Here is a 26,364-nt window from a genome sequence, read left to right as displayed (position 1 = left end):
GGCCTCGGCCCAGTATACCTGATAGGAACTGATAAAACTCAAATTCATCATGAAAGAGTGCATTATGAGACCTTTAAAAAGTGGCACTGCAGATGCCACTTTTTACAATTGGGAGGAACCAAAATGTTGCTATCATGGAAACAAAGGACTGGGACGTTACTTCTCTCTCACTTTTATAAAAGCATTCATTTTCACTCAAATTACGTATATAAATGTACTACTACTCATGGCAAAGAAACCTATTTCATATTGTATTTTGCCATGTTTTCTCATTTGGTAACAGATCAGCAAAAATTATGGAGGAACATTCCCCCCCACCCTGTATTTCAAGTCTGACAGTTTAGGGCGTCAGAAAAATAAAAGATATACGTAAGGCACTATTGATGTTTATGTAGTAGAAATACTCGTGCTTCTTAAAATATATAGAGTTCAGTTTATCCTTTTTTATTAAAAACATTAAATAATCATTAATAAAATAGTTAAGAAATAAGAATTTCAAGTAGACCTTATTTGCAGTTACAAAGAACTACATTGCACTAACTCAGGCGGTTTATATTTAAGCCTCAAAACATTTTTACATTTTTATTATTATTAGTGAAAGGAAAAACATGATGTATCCTTGGGGTATAAACATCAGGGAGCATTTTAAACTGTAACCTAGAATATCTGCCTCCATGTGTTCAAGGTAAAATACAAGCATTTTAACCTGTAAACCTAGTCAACCACCTTTATTGACTGGACGTTGCTGTGGGTCTGGGAGTGAGATTTCACACCATGTCCTGAAGGCTTCGCGCTGATAGCATTAGAAAATTGGTGCAAAGTTCGAGGATATTTAGCAGCAGTAGCTTGAGGTATGGTTTGCTGAAACATACAAGAAAGAAGCAGTTATTTCTCCTGTCCCATCTCATGACCTCCAACAAGTCCATAACATTGGCAAGGTAAACCAGATACTCAAAGAGACTTTAGAAAATACTTCCATTAAAAAAAAAGTTTCCCGTAGATCATCAAATAAAAAGTGAAGCAACTGCTCAACTAGTAACTTTTCTATTTGTTCTCTGTAAATTGGAAAGCCAAATGTCCTACCCAGCAACTTAAAAGCTTTAAGAATGAAGAAGAGTCCTGCTGGATCAGACTGCAGAAGCCTATTTAGTCCTGTATTCCATTCTCACAGTGGCCAACCACATGCCTGAGGGAAAGTCATATGCAGGGCATGAACTCAGCAGTATTTTCTCACTCCACAGCAACTGGCATTTAGAATTATACTGCCTCTCTGATCCTGGCCCATTTTATTTATTTATTTATTATTGATGTACGTCACTTTGGGAGAATGTGGATTCTCTAAGGCCTCATTTACCTCTGCAGAAACCGTTACTGCGGCGGCAACCTTTTACACGTTAGATGGATGGCAACTCCGTGGTACTTTCAGTGCCTCCTGAAGATGTTCCTCTTTCCATATGCTTTTAAAGTGGATTATTTTTATCCCAGTCTGCATCTGTATTGGAGCTCTTTTTAACTATTTTAACATATGGAATTGTTTTTGATTATTTCAAAAATGGAGATGTTTTAATTGCTTTTATACCCTTATTGTTTTATGGCTGTAGCTGTTTTCATGGTTGTATATTCCATAATGTGGGGCATTATGAAAAGAGGTAAGAAATCTAATAAATGGACAAATTAATAACAACACTACCTGGAGAGTACACAGTCAAGGAGAAATTCAAGCCAGGAATTTTCTGATTTGCAGCTGCGCAGATTATGCATCACACCTGTTCATAAACTCCCCATCAAAAAGCACTGTAAACTTTTGAACTCTCAAATTTCAAGTCAAACATCCCTCCTCACGTATTCTACAGTAGGTAAGCTAGGTTCCCTCACATGTTCTTTCTTTGTATTCAAGATGTATAGTCTCTCCAGTGAAAAAGTTGCAAAAAAAGTAATGATTCCAGCAGAAATGGGAGTATGTTCCCCTTCTGCTGTCTTCTCAGACAAGCAGCCTGACTGGCAGATTGTCATTAGGAATAGTAGCACAATAGTACAGTCAAGCCTGTTCTTATAGCCTTTGGTCCTGCCTATACATGTCCACTTAAATGCAAAAACACATAGTGATTGACAAGAAACACTGCTTTCAAAAAGCTTTAGATGACCTTTGTTACAAGCTGTAGTTTAAGGAAACTGGCAGGAGAAAAAACATGAGTCCAAGTGGCATCTGGACCTTTCGACATACTGAAAGGAGTAGGGTGAAAAGGATAGAGAACAAACATGAAGCTCCAGAAGGAATTAAGAATCACCTTTGAAAACTTCAGAGTTTATTCCAAGTCTCTTATCAGTTACGACAAAAAAGGCATTCGATATCTCAGAACCAACAAACTGTCAAGGTTTCCTAGAGTTTCAAGGCCTTACACTGAATATCTTTCTCATTTGGACTTCTTCCTCCACCCCCCCCCCCATTCTCTGCTTGTTCTGCTGAAAAGCATAACCCAAAGGCCTGGTTTATGCATACTGCTAAACTATGGTCCAATGGTATATGCACAAGCTTCAGGCTTATGGACTTCCTTGCGCCCCCCCCCCCAAAAAACCCATCTCCTTGTGGCTATGCCAGACCAGGGGAGTGGGGACATACACACAAACCTAAGAACTTGGCATGTAACACAGAACTATAGTTTAGTCCTACTCCAAAAAGGCCCCTGTAGAGTGATAAGCTTGCAAGATGCAACAGAAACTGACTCAGTCTTTTAGTTCAACAGCATATGAGATGAAAAACCTCTTCCTGGGCTCTAACAGCTTCAGCTGAAGGCTCATGTAACTGCTCATTCTCCTATAAAACAAGAATTCCCTGGCCATAGAAAACAAGATATAAAGAGAATAGTCCTAGCCTTCTTGACATACTAGCATTATAAATGCTAGTTTTGTGGAGCATTCCAACATGCAAGCCCCCACCTACAGTTTGGAAAAGGCTTCCCACCTTCTTGTAGCTTGTTGAAACAAGGCTTAAGATGTTCACCAGGACCATTATGGATCACCTCTTGACCATGCAAGAACATGACTGACTGATTGCTGTCCATGGTGAAGGATTAAATATAGTAAAAACACAGCTGGTGTAATGGGAGTATGAATGAGTTCAACAAGATTTCAGGACAGGTATGGAGGGACTGTCATGATCCAAGACAATTGCTCATAGTACTGCTGGTGTACTAATCAGACCAGATACCAAACAAACATATGGTCACCTCTAGACGTTAACAATCAGATTCTAGTCCTGCCTCTAGCTTTTAGTAGAGACAGGAAACAGCTACTTCGAATTACCACAAATATAAGAGGAATAGTTCTCAAATCCAGCATATGGTGTGGGGGGCAGGGAAGGCACGAGATGCAAAGTATAGCTTAGATTGGAATGGGTGGATCATGCCACTCTCCCTTGACAGAAGGGTTAGAACTAAATTATACCGAGATCAGAAATGCCAGCTACTGAAGAGCAATGAAAAAAAATTGTTCATTGTGAGTATGCCAAGCCCTTACCAGATTTTTTTTTAAATCCCCACCTTTACTGTACTTTTAATATACAGAATAATACTGCCGAGTACCTGGGGTATTCCCCGAATTATGTAACAACCATTATTATTTGAAAGTGGCCCCTTTTGCTTCCAAAAGGGGAGAGCCAGTGTGGTGTAGTGGTTAAGAGCAGCAGACTCGTTATCTGGAGAACCGGGTTCGCGTCTCCGCTCCTCCACATGCAGCTGCTGGGTGACCTTGGGCTAGTCACACTTCTCTGAAGTCTCTCAGCCCCACTCACCTCACAGAGTGTTTGTTGTGGGGGAGGAAGGGATAGGAGAATGTTAGCTGCTTTGAGACTCCTTCGGGTAGTGAAAAGCGGGATATCAAATCCAAACTCTTCTTCCAAATCAATAGAGAACTCAGGTGTCTACAAACAGAGGGATACTATTGCTTCCCATATGAAACCTAAAATCTATGCTTGTGTACTGGATCACTCTAGCTACGTTTTGTACTTGATCTTTCAAACCGACACAGGAAATACAAACTTAAATCACAGAAGGAAAAAAAGGGAAAAGTTACTTAAACTGTACACGACTTACTTTAGTGACTGGATGATGTTTTTCCACAACAACAGAATTCATGGGAGGAGAAACGCCCAACACGTCTAGGTTACTACAAATCCGATTCTTTAGTGCAAAATCAGACCGGCCGAAGATTCTAGCAGTGATTGTCCTTCCAGCCTTCTGTTGTGCTGAAGTTACAACTCGACCCGAGGACTATGACAGAAAACACACAAATCCTAATTACACAGGGAGTAGCACACAGTGCTTTTTTACAGTCAGATACCATTTATCAGCTATGTGCCTCAAAAAACACTATTACCCTGCAGCTTGGTCCCCAGAATATCTGATCTTGTGTAGGAAGCATGATGCCATGGTGTGGCAAAGCCAACCAGAGTTGATTACCTGATGACTTCAATGTTTCACTGTCAGTATACATGAGTCTGGGCCAAATTTATTTCAAAGGCAGCCATGCTGCCTCAACAGGGCACATACTGTTTTGCTGTGTGGCAGACACTACACAGGACTAAAAAGATTGCTGGGTAGATTGCCCTAGCAATATGGCACACCTCTCTTGCCCGCCACTGGGTATTTTAATATTCCTGAATTTCATCCCCCAGTTGCACTGAACTCAATGGAACTTACTTCCAAGTAGGCATATCTAGTATTAATAAAATAAATAAATAATAATAATTATAAATAATAATATTTCATTTCATTTCTATACCACTTTGTATTTTTAAGAAAAAAATTCAAAGCAGTTAACAACCTATCTTAAAACACCAAATAAAACAATCCAGAATAAAATATTACTTAAGAAAGTCAAATATAAGGCATACAAATATAAAGCATACATTCAAAGTGTACACTGTGTTGTTAATAATGTGGTTTGTTTACCAGTTTTGGAATGCACACAACACCTGACCCCTTAGCAGCACCAGAGGCCAATACCATAGCAGCCGAGTCTAATCTGGTGTGGGAGGTGACTGCATGGCCGTGGTGAGAAGAAAACTGCAAAGCAATGGGAGAAAGTTGCAAACGTCCAATTAAAAGTTTGGTACCTCCAATTTCCCAGCCCAAATTATCTCCATAATGTATTAATCTGTTTTGTAGGAGACTAGCCGTGTATCACCAGCATAACCTTAGCATAACCCACCCTAACAGATTCCCCCCCCCCCCCCGATCTTTTTCCAGTCTTGTCCACCAAATTTTAAACAAGTCTAGAATTACTGAAACTGGGAGTTTGCTCCTACACAAAGTTATAGATTGCATTTCCTTACTTACCAGATCCTCTACAGGAGCAGAGCCTGGAGCCGCAGTTAGAGGAGCAGAGCCTGGAGCCGCAGTTAGAGGACGAGGAGTAGAAGGAGGAGGAGGTGGTGGTGGTGGCGGCGGCGGTGGCGGCAAGGAGGAGGATGGGGGTAAATGCCGATCAAAGTGTGATGTAGGAAGCTTTGCTGTAGGACCACCAGAACTACCAGTGCCAGCACCAGGTTCTGTTCTATCTGATAGCTCAATCACTACAAACAAATTGCATGCAAACATTCAGAACTGAATTGCATAGAAAGAGTTAAATAAAAAATTGTGAGTTATTTATTTTTGCATTTTGTACTGAATTCAACAGAAGCCATATAGCTGTACGAATATTTCAAAAACTAAATACACTGCTTAATATGTGCTATTCAATTTAGAGACATAGCAAAAAGAGACCAGAATATTTATTCCAGTTTAGCACCCGTTGTCAACAAAACAGTATGATGAAGGATCTTCTAAGACAGAGGCCGGTCATTTGTTATCTATATAAATATGGCAATTTACCGAGCAACTTCCAATACATTAAAAAACCCCAGATCCTTTCCCCGTGATAGTTGAATGAATTTTTTTTTGCTAAAAGCTATAAGCCGTCACAATTGGTAAATGCTTTTCTAAGTGGTCCCCGTGATAGTTGCAAATCAGCTGAACAAAGGGGAAAGTCAGAAGTAAACAAAGGGAAAGAAAATGTGCAAGCCTTCCTTGGTACCATCCCCTTCAGGCTGGCAAAAATCAGAGGGCAGTGCCTTTTCAATTGTGGCACCCCGATTATGGAACTCCCTCACCAACCAAGCTGTAACCTTTTTGGCATATCAAACTGACATTTTAATTTCCCCTACCTTTCCCCTCTGCTACCAAGTATATTGTTTGCTCATTCCCCTTTGGAGCACTGCTTTTATATTGTGAAGTACATTTTGCATTTCTTTAATAGTTAATTGTTTTCAAGGACTGTAAAACTGCCTTCAGAACAGATTTGGACAAAAAGTGGAATATTTATTTTTAGATAAATACGTAGTTGAAATAATTTTTTTTTTTTTAGTAGCACCTTATAAACCAACGTAAGTTTGTTCTGGTATAAACTTTCATGTGCATGCACTTAGTTGGTCTATAAGGTGCTACTGGACAATTTTTAAGTTTTATTTCGACTGCGTAAGACCAACACGGCTACCTACCTGAATCTAGATAAATATGTAGTTATACATAGTTAGGCTTAGTTTCAGCGGTGTGTGTGAAGAATTAAGAGCAAGGGCTCTGTGGCACAATGGGTTTGGGTGTCTGGTTAACCAGAAGGCTGGTGCTTCGAGCCCACCCAGGGACAGCAGTGGACAGAATTCCTGCATTGCAGGGGGTTGGACTAGATAGGGTCCCTTCAAACTCCATAGTTCTATGATGATCTCACATGGTAGATGCTTCAAAAATGAGGAGGGTTTTGTGATGAGGGTTTCAACGAAGAGAGAGGCAGTGGTATGCAATAATTATTGAGAGAATTCCCAACAAAAAGGGCAAGCAAGGAACCTTTTGTCTGTTCAGCTAGGTTTCTTTTCTTTTACCCGTGATCTCTGTCACTGCTGCTTTTAACTGGATTTTTTATATTACATATTTTATGTATTCTCCTTGTTTTATTCTTTGCAATTTAAAATCACAATACAAAAATATTAAATTGTTCTAAGCAACTCTAAGTGGTGCAATGGCACTAGAAGGGAGGGACAGAAACCTTTATTTAAATTTAAGGAAGTAAAAGCGTTTTGCTCAGTGACACACACATTAATACAACAGCCGTCATACCTATTGGAAATATACTTTACAGACTAACTTATTCCAGAACCCAGCAGGATCAAAAGGCCATCAGTTGTTGCCAACTGTGCCTTTAATCACTGGAAATGGAACTAAGATACTATGGAAGATTAAATACAGTTGCTCTCGTTCAAGGACGTGCAACTAGCTATTCTTCCTGAGAAATATTTCCACAAACAGCGACATCTTGTGTTATGTTGTGCCTTCTATTTAGAAGTTCAATTCAAAACCATACAACCCAGGGAAATTAAGTTCCACCCCCATTCCTCATAAAATCTGTAATATGAGAGAGAATTGTCCTCTTCAAGCTTCACCAATGAAGTGTCAAACTTGCATGCCTTCCCACAAGTAAATTCATTTGCAAGTAGTATGAGCTGTTGGGGTTTCCTGCTTGCTGTATACGCTTGCCAATATCAACAGAGGGAAAACAGATGTGGCAAGAAACAAAGTCACTCTGTCCAATGCTAATATATAAAGCAGTCATGAGAGACAAAGGGACACATAAAAATGAAAGAGCACTGGCGAGGACCTTAGAAAGTGTCCGCAGACACACGTAATGTTTCCGGTTACTCCTGCCATAAAGCTTTTTCTAGGACTAGAGTGACACCCTGTGGCAAGCTAGCTACATGAGATTTAAAAATAATTCTTTCAATTATTTAGCTATTTGTACTACAGTCGTACCTCGGAAGTCAAATGGATTTGCTCCGGAAGTCTGTTTGACTTCTGAAACATTCAGAAACCAAGGTACGGCTTCCAATTGGTTTCCAGTTGTGCAGGTGAGCCAGAAACAATAGCAGTAGCTATGCTGAATGCTTGGCTTCCAAAAAAAGCTCAAAAACCGGAACACTCACTTCCGGTTTTTGATCATTCGGGAGCCAAGATAGGACTGTATTCTGATGACGGTCCTTGAAAAGAAAAACGGCAACCTCCTTTATTTAAGGAAATCTAGCAACAAGAAGTAGCAGGAGGAGGAATGTATATCCACCACGTGAAGAGAGAGACGTTACCCAACCCATTTGGGCCATCAGCAACCGTCTCAAATTGGACATGAAGCCATCAGATGCCTCTTTTACATTAACATTGTAATCAGGGGTTGTGTATATGCTCTGTTAAATCAAGGAAAGGAGAAGCTGACACATTTTGAGAATGTGAGGATTAACATTAGGAACCAACACGAGGCTCGTGATTAGTCTGTTCATAATTCATTTGGGGAAAGTGGGTGGCAAAACAGTCTTTAGACCTGGGGGCCATATCTGGGTCTCTAAGCTTCTGCATCAGGCCCTCAGGACTTTCAGTAGTTCCTTCTCCAGGACACACTCCCCACTGGTCCTGCTGCAAGGCCTCCTTGAGAGATTTTGCCTGGCTAGAATGTGTCTTTGAACGGTGATGATGCCTCTTGGTTGCCTTGATGGACAGTGGGAGACGTGTGCAGGTAGAAACCACTTACTTTTTCATAGCTAGAATGTAGTCTTAATGGAAATAAGTTCAGAGTAATAGTTATTGATCCATCTGCTTTTGCCTCTGCCTATCACTGCCATGTGACCCTCCCCTCTGCAAAATGGTCTCTGTGTGGGAATGTGGCCTTTGACTGAAAAAGAGGTTTTCCATACCTGCTCCAGACCCTTCAGTGCACCCAGTCACTGGTCACTCTTTGAAAGGTGTGTCTCAGGCCCTCCCTCCCTCAGATCTTTATTTTCCTTGCCAATGGCAGGTGGGATAACAGAAAGGGAGGGGGCTTGATTCAGTGGCTGCAGGCTTTTTGAAGGCCCTAGATATCATTGTGTCCCATGACAATGCTTTTTTATATCCACACTACCAGGTTAAGATGATTTAAACGTGCAAATACTGCATCTTAACATTTGTTTCTTTTAGAAGTACAGCTAAGTCTTTTACAAACAGTAATTCCTTTGGAATAACCAGGGGTGGGTGAGAGGGAAGCAACAATAACTGCTTTTTGCAAATACATTTCAAGGAGGCAAGAATGAAGTGGTCATATAATGGAAAGGAAAGCAGAAAACAGAAATTATGGACTATTAAGACAGGATCATTTTGTTCGAGAATTGATTCTTTAAGGACTAAACTGTTTACACATTTATGCCCCAATAATCAAATATAAACATGGAGCTTCTCTCTGCATGGGCTTTCCCATTCCCTTCACTGCCCTCTAATAGTAAATAAATGAACTGGTGCAGTGTTGCAGTTTTGTTCCAACCGTTTATCCTCCAGTATGACTGGATAATCAACTTAATGTTCATGTGAAATTGAAATCAGAACAAATCCACAAGTTATCCATTGGCATGATTATGCAGCTAGCTGGTAGTATTTGCTTTCCTTGTAATACTCACCATGGTCAAATTTGAACTCTTTGCCCTGAAATATGGTCATTGCTTCCATATTCAATGCACAGACTCCACGCATGAAGGCCTTCTTCATAGCATCTTCATAATCATGTCTTTTGCTCTGCATTTCCATGAGCTCAGATTTCGACTTCTCCAGTGCAATATTTAACTAGCAAGGAAACAAAAGATTTCTAACAAGTGTATTTGTCTTACAGAAAGTCTCAAGAGATATTGAGATTAGGTATATATACTGCAGGGTACTGGCCCCTTTGTGGCAAAAAGGAGATGGGAGAACTATATCACCACCACCATTAGAGACTCAAAATAGGCTAATGCTCGGAAACTGCAGTGAGGACAGGAGTGCAACTCACATTGCCAGGTGCAGCTTTAAATAGCTGGAAGAGGCAACCCGATAGCACAGAAGTGGCATGGAGAAAGGGGTGGGAGGGATGGCTATAGGAAAACAATATGGGGGCAGACTACCTGGCTCTGAATTGTCATTTAAAGGCTGGTGTTGTGAAATTAGGACACTGCCTGGAATGACTAACAACATTTGAACACAGCAAACAGCTGTTTATTTTAAGCATTTGACCACAAAGGCTATAGTGAATGTGTGCTTATCTTCAAGGTGAATTGGAAATTCCCTTTGACACCCATAACAGCTAAATCACAGCCACGGGTGTGTGCTACAGAATGCACACATAGAAAAAGCGTGATGCTCCCAATAGTGTGGAAAGTAAATTACAATTTCACTTGCACATTATAGCAAAAGAGTAATGATTCAGAAGCAACCTGGTATCCATTCTGTGTATCATATTCCAAAGGACTGGTGAAACAACCTTCTATATTAAAAAACTAATTTCAAGCTGTGATATTGGGAAACATTCCTCCCGAATGTGTTCCCGTGTGTACACAGAGGAGCAGGATCCTTCCCACCTCCAATACACATGGGTGCAAAATTTAAGTAGAATATCTATAAAGACGAATGTATGTAGAGACGTTCAATGTTACATATAAGCCCAAATTATAGGTCCAGATAAACCATGGGGTCATCATAACCACAGCTCAATATTTTAAAGCATTATCTCTACTGGTTGGATGTCCCAACAAGCATGCCTGAAGAGCAGGAAAGTACCATCTGAATCATAGAATTGTATTAATTGGAAGCAGGGCCGGCGTGTCCATTTAGGCGAACTAGGCAATTGCCTAGGGTGCCAAAATGGAGGGGGCGCTGGCCAGGCTTGGGCGGGACGGACTAGCCAACCCCGTCTCGTCCATTGGGGCTGGTGGCGCGGCGCGCCAGGGCGCCAGCCCCCCCAGGGGCGCTCCCGCGAGCCCACCAGCATACTGGGCGCCCCCTCCCCAACCCACCCCCATGGGCGGATGGGCGCTCGCGAGCCGGCGGCACAGCCGCTGCCGCCCATTCTGCTCCCGGACGGGCTGTGAGCCGGCCGCCCATCCCCGTCTTCGAGCGCAGCGAGTGGGGGGAGCCGCGCGGCCCCGCCGGCGGCCTCCCCCTGCCCCCACGGGAGGCTGGGTGCTTGCGGAGCGGGCGGCTCACCGTATGGGCAAACACTGCTTCCTGCTCCACTGGAAAAATGATGCCTTTTTAGATTGGTTCATCAGGAAAATAGTCCTTTAGAAATTTCCTTACCTCTTGAAGTTGACTTTCATAGGTATTGGATAGTGAAACACGTACAGATTCAGCACTTGACTGACAGGCCCTTTCCACAGTCTCTTTCCATTTTGCATGGCTGCGAGAGCGCCAAGTTGCCCAAGCTTTCTTCAATAAACCTATTTCATATAACCGATCAGCCAGTCTATTTGTGTACATCTAGAGAAGGAGTGAAAATCAGTATCAGGTCTGAAGTTCCTATTCATTAGTCAGCCGCTTATGTCAACAGGGCACAAAACAGGTTTTCATCTGCTCTGGCTAAGCTGTGATTAAATTACTCCAGCATTCTTCTAGTGCAGTAAAAGCAAGATAGAGGTTTTTGGGATATATATTGCCATATCTAACCCACAGTGTTGCCTAACAAGCGCTGGGCTAGTGGATGTGCTTGTGTTAAGTCATGTTAGAATTCAGACAAAGATGCTTAGTTGCTGCTGAGTAGCAAAAAGGGCTCAGGGCTAATGAAATACGTTTTAATTTTTCCATGCATATTGTCTAATGGGAACAAGATCCAAGCATAATCTTTTCAGTGCAAGATACTACTTTTGCATTGCCCCACCTGTTAATAGCTCAGTTAGTTGCTTCAAGGAAAAGAGGACACCAGTTTCCAAGAAGACAGACTGAAAACTGCAGATTTGGTCAGTTTTTTTATTCATCTTACTTTAATGGAAGGATTTTGTTTGTTTGTTTAAAAGAATCAAGACATTCTTCATCAACATGCCCTGCAGGAGTTCTAATCCTTAGAAATTCAACTATCAACATTCATGTTTACCTCATGTTTGGAATCTTGTTTGCCCATGAAATGCTGAAGGCGCCACTTTGAGAATTTCTTCATTAGCTCTATCCTGTCCTTTTGTTTCTCAATTGCATGTGTCAAATTGGCAATTATCTAAACAAAACAAAGTGAAGAAAATGGAAAAAATGCATAGAGGACATTTATCAGCTGCTACACAGTAATTTACTTAAATTGATCCCAAAAAATCTGACCGACAGTGCTATTGAAGCACTACCTGCAGTTCCCTTTCATAGCAGGCATCTCACGCAACGCCAATCATCATTCATTGGTGGCATAAGCATGTAGTAAGAAAATGGCTGGCAACCCACAGATACATTAACCGATCAAGACATAATGGTTTGGTGTTAGGAATCATCTCAGCAGCCAAGGAGGAAGAAAGGATTCAGCTTGCAGGCAAACCTTTCCTTATTAATTAAATTTCAACCCCATTCTTCTTGCCAAAGGAGCTCAGGGTGTCAAACAATTGATAAAACTTCTTAACATTAATTCCAATATAGATGCAGACCAAGAAAGATCTCAACTCAAAAGGCAGGTTGAAAGAGGAAGGTCTTCAGTAGGTGCTCAGACTGTGCTTGTATAATATTCAAGGGGAGGTGCCACAACACTAAAGGGCCGATTCCTACATTGGGCAGAACAGACCTGATAGAAGCACACAACTCCCTTGTTGTAGCAGCTCCAATGGCTACCAGTCTGTTTCTGGGCACAATTCAAAGTGCTGCTTATCACCTATAAAGCCCTATATGGCTGAGGTCCAGGCAATCTGAAGGACCATATTCTCTCACATGAATCTGCCCACAGGCATGTTTGGTGGGAATCTGGGAGAGGGCCTTCTCAGTGGCTGCTCCCAGGCCTTGAACTCTCTTCCTAGAGAGGCTAGACCCTCCTTGTTGTCCTGCTGCTGGCTGGTGAAGACTGTTTTATTCCAGCAGGTTTTGGAGAACTGATTGCTGTTAAGGAAAGGGCTCTTGATAGTGTGTTGTACTGCTGCTGTTTCAGTGTGAGCATGCATGTTTAATAGGGGTTTTCACATAGTTTCTTTTGAATGATAACCTTTTATATGTTTTTAGCTTTGTGTGTTTTATCTGCATAGTTGTACCTTGGAAGTCAACCAGCTTAGTTCCTGAACATTTTGGCTCCCGAACGTTGCAAACCCGGAAGTGACTGCTCCAGTTTGTGAACTATTTTTTGAAAGCGAACGTCCGATGGGAAAAGACAGGATATGAAGGAATGAATAAAGATAATAGGATGGTATCCACAGGAGACCCTCACCTACAGAGTGATTGACTGGGTATATAAGGGGCAATGCAATCTTTCAGGTTCCTAGTTCCAAGCTGTATAGGGCTTTAAGCACCCAAACCAGCACCTTGAACTTAGCCCAGCAGCTAATTTGCAACACACTAGGAATTACTACAATAAATTAGCAAAAAGTGTTACCTCATCTTTTCTCCCTATTGAAATCTCATATGTATGCAGCAGTTCCTTCAGGTTCTCCATCTGATTGGTCAATTGTCTCACATGGGCTGCATGTTTTTCTCTTTCTTGTCTCAATTCTAGCGTGTGATGTTCAATGAAATGAAGCTTCCATTTCCGCAGCTCAGTCAGAACATTGGTCTGAAGAATTAAAGGGGGAAGTTTAGTGAAGAAATTGAACTAACACTAGCCCACCAAACACATACAATGATGTGTAACACTGCTATTATAGAAAGTAGTTCCACAGAAAAGTTAACCGATAATTAATACTGCATTAAGAGGTATGTACGAGCAGAAAGAGGACAGCACATCTTTTCCACATGCCACAACACACATTCAGGCTCTCTGGTACATGACATTTATTTATTGTTTATGAAAGTATCTATATACTGCCTTTCCACAAAATATCAGGGTGATACACAGCAATATAAAAACAGTATGGAACAATCATTCAAATGACTGGCTTTAGGTGTCAGCTTTGAACATCTAAATTCATGAACCCATAAAACCTATGCAGGGCCTTCTCTGAAGAGGAGTTAAATTAGAACATTGGACCACAAGAGCCCAGTATCATAGAAACACAAGGCAGAAGGTTTTGTTTTTTTAGTTGCTTTGATATGAGAGTCCAATGCAAATGGCTCATTCAAATGCCAATTTTTCCATATACATTTCACTCAGGCAATCCAATCTTAAGAAGGCAGGAGTGTAATTATATTGTGACAGCTGTTGTTCAGAGTTCCAAGTGGAGGGAATTTGGTTTCTAATCTGCAGTCCAGGGTGTTTTCTGTTCAGAGGGACTTGCAGCCTTATGCTCTAACTCAGCAGATGTCAATGTGTGCCGTTTGGGGATACTACTCCCATCAGCCCTAGCTGGTTGGCCAGTGATCAAGTGGATGATGGGAACTGTAGTCCACAACAGCAGGAGGATATCATATTGACTAACCTTCCTCTAACTAGATATGATGCACAGCCACTGAGACTACAGCTCTTCAAAAAAAGAAGTGGTAGCAGAAAAGCAATATTAGGAGGAGAAGAATTTAGAGCAGCGGAGCCCTCTTGTCTATTTGGATGTGAAGCTCCACTAGGGAAGAACAGCTGGGACTGGGATTGTTTTGCTGTTCTAAAACAATGGGTAGGAAAAAAGTCCTGCCCCCACCTACTCCTACAGTCTAAATTTGCTGCTTCTGAAGCTGTTTTGCTATTTTAAAAAACAGCACAGTATCTCTTTCGTTGGGGTTTATTATGCACAGATTCTCAGTTGCTTTCCTTTTGAACAACATTTTTGACACGACTAAATTTTTAGATCAAAAGATCCTTTTTTTACACACAAAAGATGTGTTCAAATGCCACTCAATCAAAGTTGGTTCTTTAATCTTATAAAACCCCACAGAAGCAGTGATAGATAGAAGGAAACATTTCTAGAACAGGGGATTTTGTTCCGAGAGCTAGCGTAAGAAGTTGCACAAGCTGAGGTAGGCAGACCGCACCATCTCTTCTTGCTTCCAGCTTACCTTGCATTGCCACTCTGTTAGTGGTAGCAGGACTGGCAAGATCAATGCCATGAAGAGGGGCTTGGGTGGGTAGGCAGTAGTGGTGGCCGGTGGGGAGGAGTAGCCATGGTAGTGGCATATGGGGAGGATCATGAGCCACACCCCTCCCAATCTGCCACCTGAGCCATGTGGCTCAGTACTGCTAAGGTATGTCAAGGCCCTGAGAACAGTACAAGATTTGACTTGGAGTCTTTTGAAAACAACACTTTCGTTTTACTTGGCCAAAGCACTCAACATGCATTTCCCATGCACATTTTGTCACTAAATATTCAAAATGTTGCAAAAGACAAAGCTATCTGCAAGGTGATTTTATAATTAATGCAAAGTTAAATACCTTAAGACTTCCACTCCAGAGATCAAGTATGCTCTCTATTTGGGTCACTCTTTCATCTGAAATACTTAAATCAGTCACATTTGACTCCTGGATCTCTCTTTGACTAGATGAGGACCCTTCTGAAGAGCTGTCTTCTGAACGGACTGGGCAAAGTCCTCCCACGTTTGTACGAGCCGGCTCCTTTACTGCTGTTGAAACTGGGGTGGGGTGGGGGGAAGAAAAGTAACATGAAAAAGGCATTTAGATTTTCACATCCTATCACTGAACTTACTTGGTGCAAGTCAAACAAAAGGTTTACAAAGCCAAAGTTGGCTTTCTTCAACACAGCAAAAAGTACTGTGGCATCTTAATTGGAAAACAAATATATTACAGGGTATGCTTTCGTGGACTAGAGTTGACTTCATTAGATGACTTAGTACCTTCTGTTGCAGCAGCAGACTAGCACAATTGTTGCTTGGGAAGTTTCTGCTGGTCACTGTAAGCAAGCTATTTGACCTTAAGAGACTGATACCTTAACCCCATCCTGGGAAGTCGCCATTTGCTAAACCATAGTTAATGGCTTCCTGCTATGTCCTTACACAGAAATTATATACTGTACATAGTTGAAACACAATATAAAGAACCCCTTTAACAAAGATGGTTTCCACAGTAAAGCATTTCTTACACCTTCCCCCAAGGGTAACAAACTATTCAAAAAAGGGGGAGAGGCAGTTTTGAGATTAAGCAGAAGGGATATTTATAATGAGGTGGTGGTGGAAGAGGCAATGCCCCATTCCATGTAAAGATCACCCCTCATGCTTCTCTACATAGTAGCTATTCTAGAAATACATACACTTGACAGACCATAGACTGGACACAGACCAAACTTGCAGGTAAAATGGTGTGTAACAGTCAGTTCAAACCCCTAGGCATCCATGAAGTTAGCTTCGGCCAGACACTATTTCAGCATAACCACAGCATTTATTTGAAAAAGAAAAGCATGAAACCCCTATGTGCCGTATCTGTAAACTGAATCTTAATGCGAGTTTTTAAGCAGTAGATACAAGAGTCAAAATTTTATTTCTCACCCCAGTTAAGTTATACCTTCTATCCTTGTTGTCCGAGTAGATGTAGCAAAATCAGAAGGTCTCCCATGTTTCCTCCGTCTCATTGCTGCAGTTTCATGTCTGCGTTCATCCATTACTGGACTTATTCCTGTTTCAAATATGAGGATTGACCAGATTTGCATAGGCTGGTATAGGGCACTTCAGAATACTGTACCACTAATGAAAATATTCTTATGTTGCAAACTGAAACTAGGATTGCAACACTAACAAAATGGTCCCAATATGTTCTCCTAGTACTGTTAGAATGGAAGCAAGCAGTAGCAGGACTGCAGTCTTGGTATAACTAACTTGCACTAGAGCTCTCCAAAGCCTTTGAGTTGAGGAAGAAGAACAAGCAATTTATTTGTGTGTGTTCCAACGTCTGTTATTTCCTGCTGAAAGGGAAATTTCACTAAATGCTAGATTTACTGGGTGAAAAATAAAACCAATGCCAAGCATTAGAAAATCACAAGGGGCTGCTAACAACACAGTAGAAAGTTTGGCAATATATTTTCATAGGCAAGAGATAAAGTCAGCTTTAACACAGATCCACTAATGTGCAACAGTTCAATACTGGAGGACCAGCACCTTAGGAGAAAGCAGCACTTAACCGCCTGGAGATGAGTCACTGCTGCTCAGTAATTTATTGCACCAGTCTTACAAGTTTTCAGATTTAATTAACTAAGCAGATAACACAGGACAGGAAATTAAATTTTAGTGTTAAAACCATTCAAATGCTACATTTAACACTGCAGCCTGTTTTATTCTGATATTTCTTCTTTATAGGACAGGAAGCTTCTTTGAAGATAATTGTTATCCTTAGATCTATCATTTCAAAGGAAGGCTTGCTATTAGTAATTGGAGTTCTCCCACCGAAGCATACTAGATTTAATACACAAAACAGGTTTATCAGTTCAAAGTTTTTGCAAAAGCATCCACTCTTCTGGATGCTCACACTACTAAAACTCTACAGCTTATAAGACGATGGCAATCCCAAATGCAGAGTTTATAATTCTAATGAAAAGCAGATGTGTACCGGGTAAAACCAGGCAGATAAAAAAGAATAGGTCAATATTTCCCACAATGTTTCTTCATAGTTGCTGCTTTGGATGACCAGGCTCCATAAAGTTGGAAATATGCCACTTGAGATTGCAGTATCTATACCTACATAACCAAGTTTGCGTCAAGAACTACAAGTTTCTCTTTCATCCCCTCCCCCCAACATGCCCAAATCCCTGGCAATTTCTCTATGCATGCATTTGTGGGAGTTTACAAAAGCACTTCACCTACAGACATCCCATGATAAGGGAACATGAGCATCCTTTTCAAGACTGGCTTTATGCTCGATACTCATGCCTTTGCTAAACACTCTCAGACACAAGGACCCTTGAAATGGGAGAGGATTGCAGAAGTGACTTTCAGTGGTTGAATCTAACCGAGTCATTGTATGAGTGGAACAACGTGCCATGTGTTGGAGAACCCCAAGCAGATTTTTTTTTTTGGGGGGGGGGATGCAGTGGGTGAGGCAAAATTCTGCTGTGCAAGCTGAAGTTGTTCACTCCCTCTGTGACTTCACTGGATACAACCCAGGGTTTTGTTCTACATATTTTAGAATGGGCCATTTTGCATACGCATTCAAGAATGTACTTCAGCCACAAAATTAAACTCCATCTGTGAACTAGATGGCTATTATAAACTCTTGTCAGTTCCTTCTTCAATGAACATGATCTAATGTGAAGGCTGCCTGCTTGGTAACTGTCTTGCTGCCAAAAGCTAGAAATTTCATCATCTACTGGACACATTTACTAGAGAAGAATGAGCTGGGCTCACACAAGACGCTGTTAGGCTCCAATGTCAGCTCAGCTGTAGGAAAGCCACGGTGATATCCAGATGGTTTGAGGAGGAGAAATTCCTAAGGGTGTTTCGTCATACAGGTTGGGATTACTACAACTGCAGCTAATCTGATATTAGCTTGCAAAAGCATTCCCTCCCCATTAAGAATGTGAGTACATATCCAGTAGCAGACCATCTTACAACTGCTCTTAGAACTACTGTAGAATTCTAGAGTCTTGCAATTATTTGAATTCTAGCAGTTTTGCTGCTGTACATAATTTGAAGTTTAAAGGTCTATTTTGTGCAAGGTTTTCTGACTCGTGCTTGCTCAGTGACAAAAGTGCTTGCTCAGTGATAAATTTACCCTCAAGTGCTTGTCCTTCACTCGGCATACAAGGCTAGTAAAATATGTTTGCACGTGCAGACCCTGCAGTAAAAACTCAAGACGGGATAATTATCTAAACCTTTTATTTTGTTGTCTATGAAATGAAACTGTGGAACTTCAGGAACCTGCCTCAGCTCCAAGCTAGAGACAAAGACAAGGCTTCTGGTATGATCCTTGCCAGTGGGTGGCCAAACATTCAACATCACAAGTAAAAATGTGAACCCAAGGAAAGAAACAAAAAGGCTAAATGATTAGGAAAGAAATATAGGAGAGAAGAAATAGATGTTGGAAGAAGAAAAAAGTAGAAGGTTCAGAAATGTAACAGCAAAACTCTTAATGTGGTAAGATGACTATCAGCTGAAAGACAAAGGCAATGTTTGTACGCAATGGTAGGCCATAGTTAATAGGTTTTCCCAGATTTTATGGAAGTCTCCTGCTTCATTCCTTTCCTCTAGCAACAAACTAAGATGTCTGGCTCCACATTACTAGGGATTATGATTTATTTTGTCCCAAGTCATGAGCCAAGAATAAACCTTGCCACTTTTAGACCCAGATGTGGTGAAAAGCGGGGTATGTATCTTTTTTAAAAAAATGTTTGAAGTAAAAACAAATCATGATTCCTAGATAGAACATAACATGAAACCAGAGATCGTGCTTTACTGCTCCTGTTGGCTAGAGCACAGGTCTTCATCTGGTAGGTTGGGAATCTAGTGGTGGGTCACGGCCTAATCCAAGGTGGATTGCGACAGGAGCACTAACATCATGCAGATATGTGGTAAAAGATTAAGAAATTGGTCCCCAAATGAATATTTGGGTTAAAAGTGGGTCCTGGGGTCCGAAAAACGTTAAAGACTACTGGGCTAGAGGGGAAGAGAAAAGCAGGAGTCTTCTATACCATCATGGAAAACCATTATCTATAGTTTGCCATAGAAAAGTGGATCATAGAAAAGCCAAAAGTGAGAGTTTAACAAGGTATAACACAATAAATTATGTCTGTTGCATGTAAAGACTGGTAAAAGGAGCCTTCTACCTACGGGGCCAAAACAGATAAGGAGCACACAAGCCTAGAACCTGCTATCAACCAGGTAGAATCCCAGTTTCAATGTAACATTCAAGGATGTATGTATTTGTTGTGACCCACCCTGCTGACAAAGGATGGGGATAGTCATTTCTTAAAATTAATAAAGGTGTTTTAAAAAGGAAAGGAAGGTCTTAGCGATGTAAGCATTAAAAACATAGTGAAGACCCATTATCTATACTTCTGTTTTCCAGGCTTGATTTGTATTTCCTAGACAAAAACACCCACATGTCTTTTTATGCAAACCTGGCTATGTCTAAAATATGTCTCAGGAGTACAAGCAAGAGACAGAGAGTGTGGGTGTTATTGTGCTGCTGTGTCAAGCTTAAAGATGTGAAGGTCCAGAAAACAACAAAGAGAAAAATTGGAAAGAAGCCCAGAAAAAGAGGGGGCAAGTCCACCCCCTATTTTTCCATTTCCCCCCAGACCTTCATATCACTAGTCAAGCTGATAGTGAAGCAGAACTGCATCCATTTGAAGACGCAAGAATCATAAGAAGTCCTGAAGCCACTGTATATATGAGCAAAACCAAGTCCTAGTAAGAACTGCTGCATCTCTCAAGATTCTATACAACTTTGCCACTTCAAACTGTCCTAGTTTTCGTTTTTCTTGCAAAATAAATAAACAAACCTTTATAATTTTGAATAAATGCCTGTAAAATTGGGAACTATAGGGATGCCATACTTTCTGAATGCCTTGAAAGATTAAAGGCATTAACATGAATTAAAACTATTTCACATTTTCAAAAGGAAACAATATTAATGCAAATGTTACTTTTCAAAATGCCTCAGGATATATGTTGTTAACTAAAAACAATGTCTGAAACAAATCATTAAAAGTCAATCATTCCTGTCTTCCAAGAAAGAAAAATATCACAAGGCACCAGATTATAGGAACATAATGACTAGATAGGAAGAATTAAATAAATGTTCAGTTTGGCCAGAACTAGTCTACTCTGCTTAGCAAATGTATACAAAAATAGCACATATATAAACTGACAAATGAATATGTGCTGTGAAATCTCCTTGAAGTAAATCATATTTTGAGTTAACAAGTTACCATGAATTAGATATCATGCCAATGGGAAACTCTGAACAATTTTAGAATGCTGCGTTGAAGATCAGGCAAAGTACGAGTATATTTCATGTCAGACAACACAAAGTCATCCTCATCTGGGTTATGAGGTTTACTTGGTAGCAGACCATTTGAACATGAAAAAGAGTTCAGGTTTAATCCTGGGTATACAGTGCAGATAAATAAAATGTCACTGCAAGCCATTGCAATATGCTCACATACCAGTCAAGGTAATCCATTTCAAAATATAAGGCATGGGAAGACCTTCATTCTAATCAGTAGTAACACTCTTTCCTGCATTGGCATTTCAGTGAGTTGGAGATAACTTCCTTTCATAAAAAAAAAAAACAAATCACCCCTTATCTCCTGATAAATATCCAATTTCTATCACAAGTTACCTGCAGACTTCTGGCGAACCTCTATGCGATCCGACTGCCGTAATACACTTGGTTCAAACTTTGGGGTAACTACAGCATAACGAAGGAGCTCTTCATATTCATCCTGTCATAAAAGGACCACAAGACTGATGTCAAAGGCAGAGACTGGGTTGAGTGCAACAGTTTGTGCCAGTTTACTGTGTAGGAAGGCTATTATCACACATTCTGCTTTTGCTATCTTATACTGTATTGTTTGGGAAGTTGTCTTAATGTATTCATTGTACTTTTATTGTATCTTTCTATGCATTAATATGCTGTTTACCACTTAGGGAGCAGTAACGTAACACAAAGAATTGCAAAATTTGTTGCCAAATCAAAAGTTCAAAATGGAGGAAGTTTAACTTGCTCTCTTTCTATTTCCATCCTTGCTCATTCCTTTTCCCATACAAAGCAGGCTACTGGTCTCAAGGTTTCCCTGCTTGCCAAATCTCTTTGTTGCTGAATGGAGAAAGACATGGCTTCTGGGGTCTTACCACCGCTCAGCCTTCCTATTTCCCCCACCCTCCGCTGTGATAACTTGTTGGTTTTTCAAACACCATTCCCAATATTTAAATTGAGTTACTCAAATCACTAACACCTAATGTCCGTTTTATTTATATACTGTATTAACACATATTATGCTCAAGACTACAAAACTGACAAAATCATATTTAAAAAAAACACAGCACCACCAAACACACAAACAAATTCAAAATTAGGCACTACTTTAAGGCATTATATGGTAACAGCCCATTAAACAATTCATCAAAATGTAACTGATGAAAAACCAATCTCAAAACAAATAGGTTCATAATTACCAAATCATGAGTACAGTATTTCAAAAGTAAAAACTTAGTCCTGAACTAATTAAAACACATATCCCACCTAATACGAAAAAATTATACTGTGATCGTAAGCACACTTACTAGGGAGCAAGCACCATAAAAGCAGCACATTTAAAAAGGACAGAATATAGTTGCCAAGAAATTCATATGATGTAAGAAGTATGCAGTGCACTTGTGGGGCCAGCATCTCAACATCCTCTCTTACCTGGGCCAACCTAAGTCCTTTCTTAGCTATCCCAAAAGTGAGGGCTCTGGGATCTGATGACATGGATCAGAATACAGAGCCTCACCTTCATTCAACCACCAAGGGAAGAACCCGCCACCTGCAGTGGCCTCATGGGAAATACCCATGCAATGGACATCACTGCTGGTTTTGCACCCAACAGCGGATGTTGACAATAATATCTAATAGTAGGAGTAATAATAGTAATAATAGTAATACCTAGGGGGAAGGTTGGATTCACAGGGCTTCTGTCTCTTTGGTGGTGGCAACTGGGAAGCAGATGGAAAGAAGCGTCTCACTAGTCTTCTAAATTGTTGCTGCTGAGCTTAGTCCTTGATAGCAAAGCTACTGAGAGAAGGCAACACCATTAACTACTTCAACCACCTCGGGGCTTATGATCAGCAGGGGAAACCTTGTTGGTGGTGCTGCCTCTGGCTGCTGCCTGGTTGGAATTGACCTGTGACAGGGCATTCTCAGTGGTGGTTCCTCATTTATGGAATGTGCTCCCTGGTGAGGTGCACCCACCTCCCTCATTATTTACTTTCAGAAGAAATTTTAGAACATTCCTGTTTATTACGAACATTTGATGGCTAAAAGGTACTGGCCAGGGCAACCTTGAAATTAGGAACTGTGAGATACAATTGCTTTTAAATGTTTCTAGATGTTCTAAATATTTTTAAATGTTTCTTATTTCTTTATTTTTAAATTGTATTGCTCAGTCATTTTTATGTTTGCTGCCCTGGGTTCTTTTGGAAAGAAGGGTGGGATAGAAAATTAATAATATTACTTACGCCACAGCTTCTACAATATTGCCACTCAGAAGCCACTTCAGCAATCATCCCAAAAGAGCCAACCTTTTCACCCAAGTACTCACACTCAAGAGTCAATAAGGTGGCTCTCCCTCTCTGAAGGGCTGACACCCAAGCGTTCATTCATGACTGAGAAAGTGCGCCTTCTTGATGGGCTAAAGATCTGGTTTCCTCAGGAGAGATACAGTCAGGGAGCAGCCAGCATTCAAATTATGTTAGCTTGGGCCTCTGCATAGCTATCAGGAGGATTAGACCCACTGATCTGTAGTCCAAATATGCAAGCATTCCTGGTTCCTAAGAGCATGCTTTGAACAAACGTGCAGAGTGCCACTAAGAACCATGGCTGCTGGTCCACCTGCCAGCCTTACCTCAGCCTAATGTGGCAGAGTTGTGCCCACCCTTAGATGAAAATACATAGCAGACTACTAGAAATTTGAGCATCTGATTGTGGCCATTATAAAAGGTCATTATACTGCATTTATTTATGGAGATGTACATTGTACTACACTTAATCTTCTCCACAGACATTTTGTACTGTTTCATTCTGTTAGATTTACAGGTTAATAGGATCTAAATGAAAGCTAACAGTTCTTAAGACATGCACTTTTAAAAAACATTGCACAATTTCCAAAAACTATTTCTAGCCTACCTGAAGTTCTGAAGAAACAGAACTCCCTCGATCAGAGTCTTTTGGCAAAACTGGACTTGTGCTGTTCTCTTCAGATGATGACATCCCACACTAAGGTGTACCTATTTTTTAAAAAAAAAATCCAGAAGGTGAACTTAATTTTTTATCCAAATCCCATTTCTTCGTATTGGCCAAACATTCTTCTAAATCATTAACGGGCTCCAAATTTAAGGCAGGTAATCTTAAGGGGTCACTAACTTTTCCATAACCAGTTCTAGTTCAGTATTTGTGGTTCATTTAGGCTAGGAAGCAGAGTACTTCCTTACTTGCCACTCTCTTCCAAAAAAGTGTAATGAGGCTGGCTTTCTCAGAAGGATCTGCACCCTCCTGTTTACACTAACTAGAAGACCATATTGAATAAAATCATAAGGGACCAACACTTTAATTTTGTTGCTTTCCCTGCTTTTGGGGAGTGATATTGCTGTTTTGTTATTATTGATTTGCTGTTAATAGGCTTTGATATTGTTTTTAATTATTTGTCTGGTAACAACTTGGAGTTTTGTTCAAAAGAAAAGTCGGATTATTCAATAAAATATAAATAAGCACCAGAAATCAGAAACTAATATTGATTAGAACACTGAGTAAAACAAAAAGAGGTAAAAATCTAAAACATGGCCTGACACCTTGTCTCTATACCATTCTTTTTCTTTTGCAATGCAATGTACGTTCATTCTAACACATATTCACAGGTTAACTAGAAGCAAATTAGCTTGCACTGCAGAATAACCTAATTTGGTCTATATAATCACCTTCTTTACACCATACACTAAGCTTCCACCCTCCAAATATGGAGCCTGCTAGAAACTCTTTCAGGTTATAACACAGATCCAGTCTATGTGGCAAGAACCTGTTTTGAATAACTGTAAAGAGAGTCTTCTAAGAAGAAGAAGAGTTTGGATTTGATATCCCGCTTTATCACTACCTGAAGGAGTCAAAGGTCACATAAACAGAATCTGCAGGTCTTGATTAAGACAAATGGAGTAGTTCACTGCTCTTGGGGGAAGCATTACTTAAGTACAGATACCAACAACATGCAGAAATACTCTTTCAGCTCCTATTTCAATCAAGGTTTTATCTTAATCAGCTCTAAAGTGTTGCTTAAGGCTAATGTAGAACAGATGCAGACACAGGAGGTTAAGGCAGCCATATTTCAATTTCATCCAGCTGTCCTAAAAATGTGCAAAGTAGCCAATTTACAGCACTTTAAAGAGTGTTTAAAGCATATCACGCACAGTAACAAGAAGGCTGCAAGGAAATTCATCTCCAAATTTCAATTAAGGGTATAAGAGAGGGAGACAGTGACTTTTCTATAGTCACTAAGTCAGCTCATATGGCTTAGGTTGGACGGAACTACCATAATGAGGGAAAAGTAGGTAACCAGGTTGCTTAGGCAACCCAACACACAATGTACCTTCAAGCATAGGTCTGCTCAAGTTCATTGAATGTGAATTAATGTGCTGTGGAAAAACATAGGCTATTGTGCGTATTAACAACAGTAGTGTAAAAGGCATGTTAGCAAGCATTTTGTAGCAGTAAAGCTACTGGACTGACAATCACACCCACATGTTTTTTTTCTTCTTTTTGCTGTATTCAGTCAGCGGCAACTTTATTTTTGTTTACTTATTTATTTCTCACTACATTTACAACCCCCCCCCCCAAAAGAGCTCCAAGCAGCCTGCATGGCTCTCCCCATCCTCATTTCATCCTCAACAATCCTGTGAGGCGAGTGAGTGACTGCACCGAGGCCACCCATCGAGCAGGGATTATGAAGCCTGCTCTCCTGTATAGCCCAGCCCTCTAACCACACGGTTTCAATTCTCACGCTCACCATCTCCTTTAACTCCTGCTTACCTCTAGGCAACCCAAAAGAGCGTCACCTGGTGATGAAAGGGACACTAGGTACACTGGTACAGGAAAGCCGCAGTTCTTACAGACTTACCTGGGAGTAAAGTCCCACTGTACTCAATGGGGCTTACTTCTGAGTAGGCACAAACAAGTCGGAAGGGGGCCAACAGGCCTTAGAAGGCGCCAGGCAGAAGCGTGCAATTAGTAGGAAGTGCGAAGGGTGCATTGCACGGAATGAAGGGAAGAGACGCTTTCGCCCCTCTAGGCAACGGGCAGATGCAGAATTTAGAATGGAGCCTATTGCGCGTCAGGACGCGAGGAAAGTGACGCGCCTCCGCGACCCGCTTCTCCAGCCTGCCCCTGCCTCGAGGTCCCCGCAGCCCCTTCCCCCGAAATCCGCCTCCCTCACCTGAGCAGCCTCCTCCACTCCTCACCTCCCCAGCAAGAGAAGCCTGACAGTTTCAAACTGCCAGCCCTGAAAGAAAGGGCGCCTGTGATTGGTCCCCCTCCTCTTGTTAAAGACCCGCTGACAGGGCAGTGTCGCGCAGCCCGCTTGATCGCAAATCGGCACTCCGGACACGCATTCGGAGGCGGGGCTTTGCCGGTGACGAAGACCAATTAAAACCCCAGAAGCAAGGGCAGTTCGGCTAGGGATTTTCCCCCCTTTTTTCTTTTTAAGGGCTTCCAGAGCGTGGGTTCTGACGTAACAGAACGGGCCGTCTCCCGCGTGCTGATTGGTTCGTTGATGGGAGCCCGGGCCCGAGA

At 41.1% G+C, this 26,364-nt stretch overlaps 1 protein-coding gene across 5 annotated transcripts; it reads right to left on the bottom strand.

The window, feature by feature from the left end:
* Window positions 1-370: 370 nt before the first annotated feature.
* POC5 (POC5 centriolar protein) lies at window positions 371-26,131 on the bottom strand. Of its 5 annotated transcripts, none has more exons than XM_033164184.1 (13): window positions 26,034-26,131; window positions 23,716-23,816; window positions 21,172-21,274; window positions 16,402-16,512; window positions 15,319-15,515; window positions 13,399-13,575; window positions 11,941-12,057; window positions 11,151-11,330; window positions 9,503-9,665; window positions 5,337-5,572; window positions 4,950-5,063; window positions 4,092-4,268; window positions 371-861 (listed from the first exon to the last, which is right to left on the bottom strand). In XM_033164184.1, the coding sequence occupies exons 2-13, from the start codon at window positions 23,797-23,799 to the stop codon at window positions 715-717; spliced, it is 1,806 nt and encodes a 601-aa protein (XP_033020075.1). In that variant the 5' UTR covers window positions 23,800-23,816; window positions 26,034-26,131; the 3' UTR covers window positions 371-714. The 5 variants fall into 5 exon arrangements, with proteins under 5 accessions (XP_033020075.1, XP_033020073.1, XP_033020074.1 ...); XM_033164182.1 differs by having other exon boundaries at window positions 26,009-26,123; XM_033164183.1 differs by lacking the exon at window positions 26,034-26,131 and adding an exon at window positions 25,694-25,973.
* Between the last annotated feature and the right edge of the window lie 233 nt (window positions 26,132-26,364).

The sequence above is a fragment of the Lacerta agilis genome, chromosome 11 (genome assembly GCF_009819535.1).
Source record: "Lacerta agilis isolate rLacAgi1 chromosome 11, rLacAgi1.pri, whole genome shotgun sequence".
In the NCBI taxonomy this organism is placed as follows: domain Eukaryota; kingdom Metazoa; phylum Chordata; class Lepidosauria; order Squamata; family Lacertidae; genus Lacerta; species Lacerta agilis.
This window is presented reverse-complemented; position numbering and strand designations above follow the sequence as displayed.

Coding starts and splice junctions, on each gene's coding strand:
- POC5 (XM_033164184.1), bottom strand. CDS start 23,799: ATGTCATCATCTGAAGAGAACAGCACAAGTCCAGTTTTGCCAAAAGAC. Junction 16,513..21,171: donor GGTTCGCCAGAAGTCTGCAG/GTAACTTGTGAT, acceptor TATTTGAAACAG/GAATAAGTCCAGTAATGGAT. Junction 5,064..5,336: donor CTGCTCCTGTAGAGGATCTG/GTAAGTAAGGAA, acceptor ATTGCTTTGCAG/TTTTCTTCTCACCACGGCCA.